This window comes from Xyrauchen texanus, chromosome 34 (assembly GCF_025860055.1).
Source record: "Xyrauchen texanus isolate HMW12.3.18 chromosome 34, RBS_HiC_50CHRs, whole genome shotgun sequence".
In the NCBI taxonomy this organism is placed as follows: Eukaryota; Metazoa; Chordata; class Actinopteri; order Cypriniformes; family Catostomidae; genus Xyrauchen; species Xyrauchen texanus.
This window is the reverse complement of record NC_068309.1, coordinates 39,705,823-39,723,377: the sequence shown is the minus strand read 5'-3', so window position 1 is coordinate 39,723,377 and position 17,555 is coordinate 39,705,823. Positions and strand designations below refer to the sequence as shown.

Genomic DNA, 17,555 nt, shown 5'->3' with positions numbered 1-17,555 from the left:
CCCTAAGGCAAATAAGGGTTAGGCGCCGCGGGCTTCATTCCCTTTCAATGTGGTTCAGACCCCGGTTTCTTACCTTGGGTCCCACTCTAGGTGCGTCCCGTCGTAGCAAGCTGCTAACGACAGACGCCTCCCTGACAGGCTGGGTAGCGGTCTTAAGTGGTTGTCCAGCTCAATGGGAATGGGAGGGTCATCAGCTCGGTTGTCACAGTAACTGTCTCGAGTTGATGGCTGTATTTCTGGCCCTGACATACTTCCTCCAGAGGCTGCCATGTCTTGGTGCGGGTGGGCAATACAGCGGTAGTCTCTTACATAAACCATCAAGGAGGTCCACGTTCACGTCAGCTGAATTTCAGACTTCTGACTCTCAAGATGGTTTTTCTTATGCCGATTACCTCTCTAAAGAGAATTGGGGACCTGTTTTGCCAGCCTGTTTAGAGTTTGCCCCAGGAATGACCATTGCAATTTTGCACCCTCATCCTGACTACCTGCCTAAGGTGCCATTCGCGACCCTACATCCGGTCACTCTCTAAGCCTTCTGCTCCCCGCCGTTTGCAACGCCGGAGCAGCAAAGACTTCACAGACTGTGTCCAGTCTGTGCCCTTTAGACTTATGTCCACCGCACTAGCCAGTGGCGTAAGTCAGGGCAACTATTCATTTGCCATGGGAGCCGCAACCGGGGGCGGCCACCTCCAAGCAGACTATGTCGCATTAGGTGAGGGACGCTACTGCCTTGGCCTACAAGGCGCGGGGTCAAGCTTCACCAGTAAGTATCAGGGCTCACTCTACCAGAGAGGCTCTCCTCCTCTAAAGCCTTGGCTAGAGGTCTCCCTCTGCAGCAAGTTTGTGATGCGGCAGGTTGGTTCTTTCCGCACAATTCATTAGATTCTATAGTTTAGATATTCATGCCACTCTTATGCCCTCGAGTCGACATCTCAAGCTCGTGTCTGAGACCTCTCACGTTCTTGTGAGCACACAACACAACCGTAGGGGGTCCGGACAGCCTCAGTGCAGTGTGGGTATTCTCGTTCCCAAAGCACTTCCAGCGCAGCATCAGAAATGTAACTTTTTGTAAAGGGAATGTCCCTGCCGCACTGGGATGTCCCGGGACTGCTCTTCAGACAAAATACCTGACGATGCTCCGGTGATGCATCTATTTATAGCCCAGCCCCAGGTGCATCCAATGATTACACCGGCAGAGGCTATAAATTCCGGTCAATGTTCATTGACGTGTTACACACATATTCACAGCTGGTCACACACAGAAACACACAGGTACCAAAGCGCTTCCAGCACAGCATCTCATTCCGCTTTTATCAGGGAACAAGGGTTACATTTAAGTAACCCGAGACGTTTTTGCGAATGTCTTTTTTTAACAATACAGTTGAAGTAAGAATGTAAGATCCAAACGGGACACCATGTAATTAATTTGATTAAAAAATGTTAACGATTGACAGCCCTAGTAATAATATATATAAGGATAATGTGTCTTATATTAGGACCAAGTGTGCCCTCAAAAGTGAAGCCAAAACGTCTCGATCGCCCCCCGGTGACTGGTCCTAGTATAGGTCATGAACCCCTTCTTTTTTCCAAAGATAGTTTCTGTCATTTACTGTAGTTTCTATCACGTTGATGTAATTTCAAGTGTTTGTTTTCAAAATAATTTTGTTTTTAGTTGATGCTGTAAAAACGGTGCTGTGACATCATGATTGACAGCTGTGACTGACAGGTTCTCTGAGCGAAGTAGTCACTGAAGCACCAACAAACTTTTTTTCGGGATCTTCGGAGGACTGAGGAGATTGGAGCTTTACATTTAATATCTACATGTCTATAATTAATTATTTCACACCGTCATAAGTCAAAAGTCAAAAGTGCAGGGGCGTGTGCTTGAGATTGATTCAGCGAGAGTGAGGGCGGGGCCTTGATTTCGCGGCTTTACTTCCTGCTCACTACTGTGCAGGTCTGGTCCCGAAATCGCAACTGTGCAGACTCAAGTCCCAAGATGTCAGCGCCATATCGGGACACTGGCGGCTTCAGTTCTCACCAATGGAAAAGAGCGAAAGGGCGTCATCCATCTTTTTGTACAGTCTATGATTAGGACCAATATGGTAATGTTGACACCTAGATGCACAATGTATTCAAAAAACTATCATGGGTCACATGTAAAACTGTATTTAGTATGTATGTTCTGACTCCTATCAGTGTCCTATCAGAATGCAGTGCATTCCCCTATACTCTTAAAACATGCTCTGGTATAGTGGAGACTGCAGGGCGGAAGGCAAGTAACATTATAGTGGAGTCAGTCAATGGTGAAACCAAGGTGAAACTTCCTACTCTGCTAGAATGTAGCAACCTACCTGACGACAGATCAGAGATCCCAACGCCTGAGTGCACTAAATATTTTCCTCATCTCACTCCTGTGGCCAATAAGATCCCTCCTCTTGACACCAGTGCTCCTATTCTCCTCCTCCTAGGTAGGGACATTTTGAGCGTGCATAAGGTGCGTGAACAGCGCAACGGGCCTCACAACTCACCGTATACCCAGCGCCTTGACCTTGGCTGGGTCATAGTTGGAGAGTTATGCTTGAGTGGTGCTCACAAGAACAAAGAAGTTAATGCCTACAAGACACATGTCCTTCAAAATGGACGCTCCTCTTTCCTTGAGCCATGTACCAACAAGATGCACATAATGGAGAGAGTACAGGGTCCAGTGCAGCCTAGTCTTCAAACATCATCTTACACCCAGGAGATCTTTCAGGAGACCTGTCGAGGTGGTTTGGGGGAAAGTGTGTTTCAAAAAACGCCCGAAGATGAGAAACTAGCCATGTCAGTAGATGATAATAACTTTCTCAGAATAACAGAAAGCGAAGTGTACATGGATGACCAAAATCACTGGGTGGCACCCCTACCTTTTCATTCGCCTCGCAAGCCCCTTCCAAATAACAGAGGACAGGCCATCCAGAGACTCTCCACTCTCCAACACTCATTCAGAAGGAGACCTGACATGAAACGGCACTTCTTTGACTTCATGCAGAAAGTACTCGACAACCAGCAGGCAGAGCCGGCTCCTCCATTGCAACCAGGGCAAGAATGTTGGTATTTACCTACCTTCGGTGTTTATCACCCGCAGAAGCCTGGGAAAATCAGGGTGGTTTTTGATTCCAGCGCAGTGTTTAAGGGAACGTCATTGAATGACATGCTACTCAGCAGACCTAACCTCAACAACACTCTAGTTGGAGTCCTATTAATGTTCAGGAGGGAACAAATAGCCATCACAGCCGATATTGAACAAATGTTCTATGGGTTCAAAGTCAGAGAGGACCATCGCAATTTCTTGCGATTTCTGTGGCACCGAGATAATGATCCTGATAAGGAGATCATTGACTTCTGGATGACTGTACACGTGTTCGGGAACAGCCCGTCACCCGCTGTAGCAATGTATGGGCTGAGGAAAGCTGCAGAACAAGGAGAAAATAAACACGGCATGGACGTGAAGGATTTAGTCTACAGAAACTTTTACGTTGATGATGGTCTCATCTCAGTGTCAGAGGAGGTTGACGCCATTGATCTCCTGCAACGCACCAGGGCCCTACTAGCTGAGTCCAACTTACGACTTCACAAAATAGCCTCAAATAGTACAAAGGTCATGGAGGCTTTTCCTCCAGAAGAACGAGCAAGTGACTTTAAGGATCTAGATTTAGGAGCAGACCCCTTGCCCTCCCAACGCAGTCTGGGAGTAAGCTGGAAACTCCAGACTGACAGTTTTACTTTCATACTTTCTAGAGATGTGAAACCATTCACTCGGAGAGGCATTCAGTCAACTGTAAATAGTCTTTATGAGCCTCTTGGATTTGCTTCCCCCATTACAGTGAAAGGCAAGGCACTTGTAAGAGACCTTTCCTCCGAGCAGTATGAATGGGACACACTTCTCCCAAAGCAGAAAGAGGCACAGTGGGAAGCATGGACTGACTCCTTAACTGAGCTGGAACAGATTCACATCCAGCGAACATACATTCCAGTCTCCATGTCATGTTGCAAAACTATAGAATTATGTGTTTTCTCAGACGCTTCTACTATGGCAATAGCAGCTGTAGGCTATCTGCGTGTCTTGGACTCTGATGGAAAATGGCATGTAGGGTTTGTAATGGGAAAAACAAAGCTGGGTCCTTACCCCATGCACACTGTGCCACGCCTGGAGTTGTGCGCCGCAGTCTTGGCAGTTGAACTAGCAGAACTGATCCAATCTGAAATAGATGTAGAGTTGAAAGCAGTCAGGTTCTATACAGACAGTCGTGTCGTGCTGGGCTACATTCACAATAGATCAAGAAGGTTCTATACCTATGTAGCTAACAGAGTAACTCGCATTCGGAGCTCCACCAAACCATCACAGTGGCAGTACGTGCAAACCGATGAGAAACCTGCAGACCATGGAACCAGGCCGATTCCAGCGGCTTACCTGGCCTCATCCAGTTGGTTACTTGGCCCTCAATTTCTCTGCCAGTCAAACACACGTCAAGAGGATGAGGCAGAAGGATGGAGCTACCAGACTTACCCATGAAGTTCTAACAACCTTGATGGCTAAGGTTATGGCCATTATGAATTCCAGACCACTGGTCCCAATCTCGTATGATGCAGAGATACCTTAAATACTCTCGCCTGCCATGTTACTAACCCAAAGGGCAAGTGTTACTCCCGCTCCCCCAGGGGATTTCAAATTGGACCACCTATGCAAGGGACAGTGGCGCCAGGTCCAGAGCTTGGCAGACTCCTTCTGGAAAAGGTGGAGGCTGGAGTACTTAGCAACTCTTCAGCCGTGGAGAAAGTGGACAAAGGAGAAGCATAATCTCCAGGACGGTGACGTTGTACTGATAAAGGACGCTCAAGCAAGACGCAATCAGTGGCCTCTCGGATTGATAGTTGAGGCCATTCCCAGCTCTGACAGCAGAATTCGCAAGGTTATGGTGAAGACCTGTAGCCAAGGGACAATTAAGGAGTATCTTAGGCCAATTAGTGATGTTGTGTTACTGATACCAAAGGAAAAAGAGTAGATGGTGGTATAACATGATTATACCAAGCGGGGAGTGTTCTGACTCCTATCAGTTTCAGCGCTTTGTTAGTAATGTTAGGTAGCGACATCTGGTGGTATTTGGAGTCATTGCACTTGTAAGGAGATCATCAACAGGGGTACATGCAGACTGAATGCTCCTCTAGCAGCGTTATTTGTCTATCCTTGGAATAGATCCATCAGTGAGTATGGTCGCTCAGTTGTTTAAATAGTTAAAACATGTGTAGACATTCTTCTACTGTTGTTTAAAAACATTTATTTTCAGTGAAAATCGGGTTAATTTTAATCGCGATGCTAACCGCTAGCATGGATTTAGCTGGGCTATATATACAGAGTTAGCAGGCTGTTAAGACTCATTTATGATTATTTACTTGCCTGTGTTTTATTTAGCCATTTACTTATGTTCTTTGAGTGAATCATATTGTAATATGTGCTGTGGTTATTATATTTATGTTGATGTTGCACATATTTGACTGTAACATAGTGTTTATTTTGTACTGTATTGCAGTTTTACAAAAAAGAAAACAACCAAGATTTCAGTAAAGAAAACACTCAACCTGGAGTCAAGCCTACTGAGTCTTATTGTTGATGTTCGCTATCTGTCTAACAATACAGTGAAGTATCTGCCAGGACAGAATAATGTATTTGTATTAGCAATGTGTATTCTGTTCAAGAAACATTGACAATCTTAGCTCTCTTGAATGTGTACAATTATTCTTGAAGTTAACAGATAATATTGTAACTGGCAGTGTTAAAACATTGTACTTACATTGTACAGAAATTTTATTTAGTAACGACTTTTTCTCTACTAACTCTACACTAATTTCCACAAGAGCATCTTGAACAGAAGTGTCACTTGAGCCTAGTGGTGGCAGTGCAGTGTAGCAGATGATACTCCATGTAAATAAATAAAAAGTTCAATCAGGAAACACCAGTGAATGAAGTAAATATAATTGTTTATTGAACAAATGATGTGATGATTAGTCTTGACAGAAATTCTTTGACAATTCGACTCTGAAATTGTGTTCACATCGAGGAGATTTGCGCTTTTGTTCTCGTGCCCAGAGCTGAGCAAAAGTGAGTGACAGAAAAAGAGTCCAACAGATACCAGATGAATATTGAGTTGCTGCTGTCTGAACACCAATACCTTTTTAATAAACACCATAGCGACTACAAAAACATTGATAAGGAGTTGTTGTTGTATTAAAACTTCTACATCCAACATTTTGGCAAGAGATTTACAGTAAATGACAAGCCCAAAATAAAATGCTCACTGCTCATAAATCATATGGCCTACACACAAAACAAGATAGACCTATTTTAGAAATATATAATATTGTAGTCTAATATATAGTAATCAGAATGACCGAGACTGCTACTAACCTATATTTGATTTTTGTGACCATTAAGCGATCAATTTTATTCTGTCAGTATTGTATTAAATAAATATCAGCATTTATAATTCGCCTGTTATTCAATGTCTAATATTTTAAATACCAAAGCAGCACAAACGAAACCTTTACCGGCACAAACCAGACTATTTTAGGTGAATTTGGAGCATGTGGGGGGGCTGGTGACGTCATCGCCTATAATTCAATGTCTAATATGTCTAATACTTTAAAAACCGATGCAGCACAAACGAAACACAAACAAACAAGACTATTTGGGGTGAATTTAGAGCATGTGGGGGGCTCAGTGAACTCAGAATGACCTATAAATATTATTTTAATATCTAAAAAATCGAAGCAGCACAAACTATTTTTTTTACAGCACAAACAATTGAGACTATTTTGGGTGAATTTAGATCATGTGGGGTCTGCGTGACGTCATCGCCAATGATTCAATGTCTAATATTTAAAAATCCGAAGCAGCACAAAATAAACTTTTACCGGCACAAACCAGCACAAACAATTGAGCTTATTTTGGGTGAATTTAGAGCATGTGGGGGGCTGGTGACGTCATCGCCAATAATACAATGTCTAATATTTAAAAATCCGAAGCAGCACAAACAAAACTTTTACAGGCACAAACCAGCACAAACGAAGCACAACCAAACAAGACTATTTAGGGTGAATTTGGAACATATTGGGGTGTTGAGTGACCTCAGAATGACCTATAAATATTGTTTTAATATCTAAAAAACCGAAGCAGCACAAACAAAAATTTTAACAGCACAAACCATCACAAACGAAGCACAAACGATTGAGACTATTTTGCCAACATTTTGCGCTGGGTGGGGGGCCAACTTCACGCAGGTCTGGTCAAAATATTCTTGGAACAGAGATTTCACAGCTTCCTTCAGGGTGTATAGTGTGTATTGGTAAAATCTGTTGACTTTAAGGAGACTGTGCACAGCATAAGTTCTCACAAGCATAACATGCAAGTAGTTTTTAGCAACCAAAAGTTTTTTCAAGTGCAGAGTTATATTGTAATGATTTGCTAGTCCATTTGAGGCACTACTGAGACAAAAAGTTGTTTGAGTTTGGATTGCAGTCTTTGACCACTTTGCAATGATGACACAAGATAATAATTTGCCAAACTCATTCGGCATATGATCAAGTTAGGGGAGGAAAAGTTGTATTTTATATTGCTCTGCGCGGTTGAAGGCACTTGCTCCACATGAGGATTCTCCAATAAAACCCTCCTTGATTTTTTCGGCTGCTTACCTTTTGGTTACGATACAGTGATCTATGTTATTCTTCTTGCAAATATCTGTAGCTTTTGAATACAGCTGCTCTGCCACATCCGTCAGCTGATTATCTTTCAGGGTGATGAGCTCATCCTACATGAATTCAACAGCTTTTGCCAATTCACGCTATTCACCCTGAAGGAAGCAGTGAAATCCCTCTGTTGTTCCAAGAACATTTTAAAACACAAATAAGAGGTACACAGTAGAAAATTTGGTAGGTGACTCTCTGATCACTGTCTGGTTCAACTTCTTACAACCTACAGGCAGAAACTTATATCAGCTAAGCCTGTAGTAAATAATGTAAAAAGTTGGATCAATGAAGCAGAGCTGGAACTGTACTACTACACTGATTGGAGTTTTTTTTTGAAGCTGCAGACACCAATCTGGATGAGCTCACAGATACTGTGACATCATATATCAGTTTCTGTTAGGATATGTGCATTCTTACTAGGACTTATTTTACGTTCATCAATGGCAAACCATGGTTTACAGCAAAACTCAGACAGCTTTGTCAGATCAAAGAGGATGCTTACCGAAGTGGGGATTAAATCTTGTGCAATCAGGCCAAAAACACACTGACATAGGAGATTGGAGTGGCAAAGAGAAGCTACCATGAGAAGCTGAAAAACAAGTTTTTAGCTAACTACCCTGCATCAAAGTGGAGAGGCCTGAAAGACATTTCCAACTACACCACCCCCCAACTCTGTAGGGAATCAACAACTTGCTGCTGACCTGAATGTATTTTACTGTAGATTTGAAAAGCCTCACACCCCATACCCAATCAGACCTTCTCTTCACCCAAACATAAACATCTTCTGCAACCCCCACCCCCTCCTACTACTCAACCTGCACTTAGGATCTGTGAAGAGGATGTGTGCCGAGTCTTCCGGAAACAGAAGACAAAGACAGCATCAGGCCCCAATGGCATTTCACACATCTGTTTAAAAGCCTGTGCTGACCAGCTGACCCACATCTTCACACAGATCTTCAGCAGATCAAGCAGCAGGGAACATCACACTGAACCCTTTCTGGACCCCCTTCAATTTGCTTATCAAACAGGTCTGTGGATGATGCAGTCAAAATGGGATTGCATCATGTCCTGCAATATCTGGACAGACCAGGGACATATGCAAGGATCCTTTTTGTGGAACTCAGTTTGGCTTTTAACACCATTATCCCAGCTATTCTACAGACTAAATAAACCCAACACTGTGTTCCCACCTCTATCTGTCAGTGTATCACCAGTTCTGATGGATAGGCAGCAGCTAGTGAGACTGGGGAAATTTACTTCCAGCACCGTATGATCAGAACTGGCACCACCCAGTGAGCTCTCCCCACTACTCTTCTCCCTATACACCAATGACTGCATCACCATGGACCCTTCTGTCAAGCTCCTTAAGTTTGCAGATGACACTACTGTCATAGGCCTCATTAAAGATGTTCCAAAATGTTTATAGTAACAGTAATATAACCAAGGAAAACGTTTGGTTACGTATGTAACCTCCGTTCCCCGAGGGAGGGAACGACACGTTGTGTCGGAGAAGCGACACTAGGGGTCTCTCTTGAGCGCCGATATTCACCTCTGACCTATTGAAAAGGGCCAATGGGAGTTGGCAGTCAGTATTTGCATACCCCGCCCCCGGACATACGGGTATTTAAGCTGGGCAAATAACGGAAGTTTAGTCAGGATTTTTCTGAGGAGCCGGAATGGTCCGGCCACAACAGTGGCTCGGTTCAGTGACATGGCGGAGGAAAGACACAACGTGTCGTTCCCTCCCTCGGGGAACGGAGGTTACATACGTAACCAAACGTTCCCCTTCTGTCGCTCTCTCCACGTTGTGTCGGAGAAGCGACACTAGGGGACCCATTCCAATCTTGCCATGTGCTGAACCATGTACGTGAACCGCCGATACAGAGGCGGGCAGAGATTTCATCCAGTGCCGCACATCGTCTGTACCTGGCTGCACGTACCCTTCCCCAATGCCCCATAAGAACATAGGAGTCCTTCTAGTTACCCTGGGAGGGGAACAAGGCCATGTTTGCCAACATGGGAACGGGCCAGCCTGGCTGGGCCTCTTTTCTCTCTATGTTTCTCGCATAGAGCAATCACGGCCGGGGCCCTTACACGCATATAGGGAAGGGGTCTTACCCAGACCCTCGCGGAGACCACACCTGCCCTTTTTCTTGGGGAGGAAAAGTGGTAGACACGTCACACGGCCGTCTTAGGGCTCGTGTGGAAAGTATGGTGTGGTGGTAGATCCAGCCTCGAAGGGGGAGTTGCTACAGCACGGCGACCGAGGCAGCTGTAACTGCCTAAGGGAGACACGGGGTCCGCCGTAAGGGGACAGAACCGTGGAATTACACACAGGGGAGTCTGAGCAGGAGGCCTTACCTGTGGAGCACCTATACCAGTACAGGGTAGCCATCAGGGTACCCGCAGTGGCTTGGGTCGGCGAGTTCCTCCGCTGAACCGCTGGACCCGGAGGGCTGGGGAGGAATCGACCAGGGTCCCGACTTCGGAGTGGGGCGCCCTGGGAAGAAGGCGCACTACTTTACCTTGACGTCAGGAAAGGGCGCTGGGCACAAGTGATCCACCCGGCCGGTCGGTCTACGTGTTACCGAGTTCTACGGGCTCGGACCTGACAAAACACGAGACGCAACCGACTCAATGCGGAGGTTGTAAAACCTCGCGAAGGTGTTGGGTGTTGCCCAACCCGCGGCTCTACAGATGTCTGCTAGGGAGGTGCCCTTGGCCAGTGCCCACGAGGACGCAACACCCCTTGTAGAGTGAGCTCGGACCCGCAATGGTAGGGGCACGGCCTGGGTGTGATAAGCCAGTGTGATGGCGTCGACAACCCAGTGGGCGAGCCTCTGTTTGGAGATGGCATTCCCTTTCTGCCGTCCCCCAAAGCAGATAAAGAGCTGCTCAGAGCGTCTGGTGCTCTGTGTGCGGTCCAGGTAAATGCGCAGGGTGCGCACTCGACACAGCAACGAAAGGGCTGGGTCTGCCTCCTTCCGGGGCAGCGATTGCAGGTTCACTACCTGATCTCAGAATGGTGTGGTAGGAACCTTGGGCACATAGCCCGGTCGCGGTCTTAGGATCACAGACATATCTGCCGGACTGAACTCCAGGCAAGTGTCGCTGACAGAGAACGCTTGCAGGTCCCCAACCCTCTTGATGGAGGTGAGTGCGATCAGCAGGGCCGTCTTAAGAGAGAGGGCCCTGAGTCCAACTGATTCGAGCGGCTCGAAGGGAGGTCTCTGGAGTCCTGCCAAGACTACCGAGAGATCCCAGGAGGGAACTAGGCCTGGCCAGGAGGGATTCAACCTCCGGGCGCCTCTCAGGAACCTGAGGATCAGGTCGTGCTTACCCAAAGACTTGCCGTCTACAGGATCGTGGTGGGCAGCGATAGCGGCAACATACACCTTGAGGGTGGACAGGGACAGCCTCCTGTCCAGCCTCTCCTGTAGGAACAGAAGCACTGACCTAATCGCGCATCTCTGCGGGTCTTCGGCTCGGGAAGAACACCAATCTGCGAACAAGTGCCACTTTAGGGCGTAAAGGTGCCTGGTAGAGGGAGCTCTGGCTTGGTTGATTGTATTCACAACGGTCGCCGGTAAGCCGGCTAGCTCCTCCGCGTCCCGTCCAGGGACCAGAGGTGGAGGTTCCAGAGGTCTGGGCGCAGGTGCCAGAGCGTGCCCCGTCCCTGAGAGAGGAGGTCCTTTCTCAGGGGAATCCGCCAGGGAGGAGCTGTCGCGAGGAGCCTGAGTTCCGTGAACCAAGTCGGAGTGGGCCAGTAGGGGGCCACCAACGTGACTTGCTCCTCGTCCTCCCTGACCTTGCACAGCACCGGTGCAAGAAGGCTCACTGGGGGAAATACATACTTGCACAGCCCCGAAGGCCAGCTGTGTGCCAGTGCGTCTGTCCCGAGGGGAGCCTCTGTTAGGGTGTACCAGAGCGGGCAGTGGGAGGTTTCCTGGGCGGCGAACAGGTCTACCTGGGCCTTGCCAAACCGTTCAGAAATCAGCGACTTGAGTCACTGCTGGCTCCATAGGAGGAGACGGCGGGTGAGTTGTGACATGTGGCGGGAGCGTACGCCGCCTTGGCGATTTATGTACACCACCACTGTGGTGCTGTCCGATCTCACGAGGACATGTGTGTCCCGAACTAACGGGAGGAACTTCCTGAGAGCAAGAAGGACGGTCAACAACTCCAGGCAATTGATGTGCCAACGCAGCGGGGCCCCTTTCCAACGGCCTGCTGCTGCGTGCCCGCTGCACACGGCACCCCACCCGGACCGGGAGGCGTCGGTTGTGACCAGAACGTGTCGGGACACCTGCTGCAGGGGCACTCCTGCCCGTAGAAAGCACAGGTCTGTCCAGGGTCGGAGTGTTTTGAGGCAGGCGGGGGTGATCCTTACCCGATGCGTGCCGTGGTGCCATGCTTGTCTCGGGACTCGAGTCTGGAGCCAGTGCTGGAGTGGTCTCATATGCATCAACCCAACGGCGCGACCGCCGCGGAGGACGCCATATGCCCCAGGAGCCTCTGGAAAAGTTTTAAAGGGACCACTGTGCCTGGCTTGAAGGAAGCGAGGCAGTCCAGCACCGACTGAGCACGCTCGCTTGTGAGGCATGCTGTCATTGAGACTGAGTCTAACTCCAGCCCGAGAAACGAGATGATCTGAACCGGAGTGAGCTTGCTCTTTTCCCAGTTGACCTGAAGCCCCAAGTGGCTGAGGTGCTGGAGCACCTGGTCTCTGTGTGTGCATAGTAACTCTCGATAGTGTGCTAGGATGAGCCAGTCGTCGAGGTAGTTGAGAATGCGGATGCCGGCTACTCGTAGCGGGGCAAGGGCTGTCTCTGCGACTTTCGTGAAGACGCGAGGGTACAGAGACAGGCTGAAGGGGAGGACTTTGTACTGAAACGCCTGGCCGCCGAACGCGAACCGTAAGAAGGGTCGGTGTCATGGCAGAATTGAGACGTGGAAGTACGCGTCCTTCAGGTCTACCGCTGCGAACCAATCTAGATGCTGAACGCCAGCCAGAATATTTCTCTGCGTGAGCATTTTGAACGGGAGTTTTAACAAGGCCCGATTGAAAACTCGCAAGTCCAGGATTGTGGAAAAGCGGACGCCCCTGAAGGGGGGCGGGAGCCGGGCAAACTGAATTGCGTAACCGAGTCGAATGGTCCGGTGCAGCCAGCGTGATGCGTTGGGAAGCGAAAGCCACGCTTCCCAGCTCTGCGCTAGGGGCACCAAAGGGACGAGTATTTTGGACGTACCCGGCGGGGCCTCGCAGCGGGGCGGAACAGGTAATGCAGCGTCGGGCGGCTTCGTTGCAGCCTGAGGCTGAGGTGCTGAGAATAGACTCAAAACACTTATCTTGCTCCACGCGCCCGGCAAGGGGCAGGTTCTTGACTGAGGAGGAGGTCTGATGTTGGCGTCCTCTGGACTCATCTGAACCGGCCGGCCGGGGGACAGTCGTGGGCAGGTGGAAGGCGGGATCGCCACGTCCAGTGTACCGGGACTGTTGTGATCTGAAAGCACATTGCCGTGAAAACGGCATTTGCGGGCCAGGTGACCCAGAGTCAAAGGAAATAGCTCTTTTATTGAGAATGTGGGTACCACAGCCCCCGTCAGGGGGTGTGGCAAATGAAAAAACAAAGGATTCTCCTCCCGGCCCTCCACCGGGGACGGAGCGGTCTTACCACCTCCGAGCTAACGTCTTCGGCTCTGGGTCGGCTGTCTCAGGAATGCTTGGGAGCCTTCCGGGTCCTGGAGGGGGTTCGTGGAGACAGGGGCGTCGCCGCCTACGAGTGCTCGACGCTGGGGCTGAGAGCTGGGCCCGGGTTGAGGCAGAGCAGGAGCTGGTTTCCTCGCAGGGGACGCCCTCAGCGGGCAGACGGGCAGGGCCCGTGAGCGGCAGGTCTCGGCGGCGGGCATGATGTGCTGAAATGGCCTCCGTCTGCTTCTTCACCGCGGAGAACTGTTGGGTGAAGTCCTCGACGGTGTCACCGAAAAGGCCAATCTGGGAGACAGGTGCGTCCAGGAAGCGGTTCTTGTCAGCCTCATGCATCTCGACAAGGTTGAGCCAAAGATGGCGTTCCTGGACCACTAGGGTGGCCATCATCTGTCCGAGTGCCTGCGCTGTGGCCTTCGTCGCTCTCAGGGCGAGGTCAGTCGCTGAGCGCAGATCCTGCAGCACATCAGGATCAGGTCCACCCCTGTGCATGTTTCTGAGAGCTTTGGCCTGGTGGACTTGCAGGAGGGCCATCGCATGCAGGACGGAGGCAGCGCGTCCAGCCATAGTGTAGGCCTTCGCGTTGAGCGAGGATGTTGTCCTACAGGGCTTGGATGGGAGTACGGGGCGACCCCGCCAGGAGGTAGGACTACCGGGGCATAGATGGTGCGCAACTGCCCTATCGACCTGGGGAATCGTGGTCGTACCGTGGGCTCTCCGCCGTCGAGGGTGGAGAGAGTGGAGCGGTGGCACCTAGACGAGCGGAGAGCGGGGCTCTCCACGTAGACGTCAGCTCATCATGCACCTCCGGGAAGAAAGGGACCGGGGGGGTGCGAGGCCGCGAACGGCGCGCTGCCCCCAGGAACCAATCATCCAACCGAGAAGGCTGTGGGGAGGATGGAGGGTTCCAATCCAACCCCACGCTCAAGGCGGCCCGGGCAAGCATGTCGGACATCTGGTTAGGATTCATTATTATTATTTTTGGATCCGTGACCACAATATTTTTGGCGGGATTTTGATCCCATATATTTGCTTTGAAATATAACAGCATTGCATTGTTTATATGATGTAATCATAATAATTAATATATAATTGTAAGAAGAATGAACTGTTAAGGTGGGTTTCACAGGGAGACATAACATACTTATTTGTTCTAAAAATGTTTGTTCATAACATTCTAATGATTGTAGTGGTTGTTTTAAATGGGAAATAGTTACCTCTGCATATCGGGCTTCCATGTACTTTTCTCTCAAGTTTGCTGAAGTTATTGAATGCAGTGCAGGTCAGATTGTCAGGAATGGGGTCATTAAATGAGATGGTTTGCTCCTTTGATGCCACCTTAGGTACCTTCCAGCTCTGAATGCTTCCATTAACTCGCCATGTCCAAAGAAAATGAACATCATCTCCAACTCCAACAGTACACGTGATGCTGATATTTCCATCATTTACACACAAGCTCACACTCAGCTTAGACACCAGTTCTGTTACAAATGATTGACAAATTATTAGTGTTATTTAGTTTTTATGTACGGTCAAATCTTAAGCAAGAGCCCATTCATATTTTGTCATCAAGTCATTACAAATTTAGGTCCAGATTACTAGTGTTATAATCATACATTTTGTGTTATTTAAAATGTAGGAGTTCATTAAAAAAAATCCATACATGAATGCAAACCGAGTTACGGTAATGTTAAAGGAATAGTTCACACAAACATTAAAATGATCTAATGTTATCCTCATGCCATCCCAGATGTGTATGATTTTCTTTCTTCTGCAGAACACAAAGTACGTTTTTGTAGAAGAATTCTTAGCTCTTTAGGTGTGCGGATCTACAGGCAGTGCACGGTGGTGGCTTTAGCAGATAGCCTATTGATCAATGCATTTTAGATTTTCTGTAAATAAGAAAATAATACCATTTTGAATAGGGGCAGGCTAGCCCAGTCATGCCTTTTCCCTTTGTTTTTTTGTTTTTACCCAAAAAGAGTGGAAACTTTTCAACCGACTGGGACCACCAGTGTCCACGTGGGGGGGAGGTGTCACTCCCAAGGGGAAGACACCGCGGAGACCACACCCCGCTCAGAGGGGGGGAGGGGGTATTTTGATTGGAGATATGTCACATGGTTCTAGCCGACTTCTTTGTTGGAAGAGGGTCATGTGGAGAAGTCCCATGGTAGGTCCTACACAAAGGACCTACCATGCCCCAGTCAGCATTTTACAAAGATGCTGACTGGGGCAGAGGCCCTCTGCGCAAGGAAGATGCAGTTTACCAACAGTGAAATGATTTAGCAGAAGATATTCGTTGCATGGGCACATAGCCCGGTCAGGGTTTTAGGATCATGTGGGAGTATCCCGGACCAAAATCCAGGCATGTTTCGCTAACAGAGAACGCTTGCAGGTCACCTACCCTCTTGATGGAGGTAAGTGCAGTCAGGAGGGCAGTCTTTAAAGAGAGTGTCTTAAGCTCAGCTGACTCGAGGGGCTTAAAGGGGACTCCCCGTAGACCCCGAAGGATACAGAGAGGTCCCATGAGGGAAAGAGGCGAGGTCTGGAGGGATTCAACCTCCTGGTGCCTCTCAGGAACCTGATGATCAGGTCATGCTTCCCTAAAGACTTACCATCACCATGTTGTGGTGTGCTGCTATAACGCCTACATACACCATAAAGGTGGTGGGGGACAGCCTTCCCTCAAATCTCTCCTGCAGGAAGGAAAGCACTGATCTGACTGCGCATCTCCGGGGGTCTTTGTGTTGGGAAGAACACCACTTAGCGAACAGAAACCACTTCAAGGCATAGAGGCACCTCGTAGAGGGAGCCCTAGCCTGAGAGATTGTGTCTACCACGGTGGGTGGTAGGCCACTTAGGTCTTCCACGTCCCATCCAGGGGCCAGACATGGAGATTCCAGGTACCCCGTTCCTGAGAAAGAAGGTCCTTCCTCAGGGGAATTCACCAGGGAGGGGCTGACATGAGGAGCGTGCGGTCCGAGAACCAAGTCTGGGTGGGCCAGTAGGGTGATATTAGGATGACCTGCTCCTCGTCCTCCCTGACCTTGTGTAGGCTCTCTTGGGGAAATGCATATTTGCGGGAATATGCATGGTGGCGAACAGGTCTACCTGTGCCTGCCCGAATCGACTCCAAATCAGCTGGACCACTTGAGGGAGTGTTGAGGTCGCCCGGGATGTGAGTGGCTCGCAGCAACTTAAGGTGCTGCTGACTCCAGAGGAGGAGACGGCGGGCGAGTTGTGACATAAAACGGGAGTTTAAACCGCCTTAACGGTTGATGTAGGCCACTGTCGTTGTGTTGTCTGTCCGAGCCAACACATGCTTGCCCTGTATCAAGTGCCGGAACCTCCGCAGGGTGAGCAGTATTACCAACAATTTCAGGCAGTTGATGTGCCAACATAGCCATGGGCCAGTCCAGGAGCCGGCGGCTGCGTGCCCGTTGTATACAGTGCCACAGCCCGTCTTGGAGGCATCGGTCATAACCATAAGCCTGGAGACATGTTCTAGGGGAACACCTGCCCATAGAAAAGTGAGGTCGGTCCAAGGACTGAAGAGGCGGCGACAGATCAGCTTGATAGCCACACAATATGTCCCATTGCAGCATGACCATCTTGGGACTCGAGTCCGGAACCAGTGCTGAAGAGGTCTCATATGCATCAACCTGAGCTGTTTGGCCACCACGAACCAACCTTGATGCCGGACACTTGCTAGAATATGTTTTTGCCTCAGCATCTTGAACGTGAGTCTGTGTAGAGCCCGGTTCAGTACTCGCAGGTCCGAGATTGTCCGCAACCCACCACCTTTCATCGGTACAATGAAGTAGGGGCTGTAAAACCCCTTCTTCATCTCGGCTGGAGGGACCGGGTCTATCGTGCCCTACTGTAGGAGGGTGGCAATTTCCGTGAGCAAGGTGGCAGTGTTCTCACCTTTCACCGAAGTGAGGTGGACACTGTTGAACCTGGGCAGGCGCCTGGCAAACTGAATCGCATAGCCGAGTCGGACGGTCCTGGCCAGCCATCGCGACGGGTTGGAAAGCGCAAGCTACGTGTCCAAGTTCCGGGCGAG

The 17,555-nt window shown here is 49.1% G+C and overlaps 1 protein-coding gene across 1 annotated transcript in view; it reads right to left on the bottom strand.

Annotated features, from left to right (window-relative positions):
• Positions 1 to 17,297, bottom strand: part of LOC127627592 (uncharacterized) — a 31,411-nt gene extending 14,114 nt beyond the window's left edge. The window contains exons 1-2 of the mRNA XM_052104028.1: positions 17,180 to 17,297; positions 14,707 to 14,970 (exon numbers count right to left, since the gene is read on the bottom strand). Coding sequence (XP_051959988.1) covers positions 14,707 to 14,970; positions 17,180 to 17,297 — 382 coding nt within the window. The remainder of the gene's footprint in view (positions 1 to 14,706; positions 14,971 to 17,179) is intronic.
• Between the last annotated feature and the right edge of the window lie 258 nt (positions 17,298 to 17,555).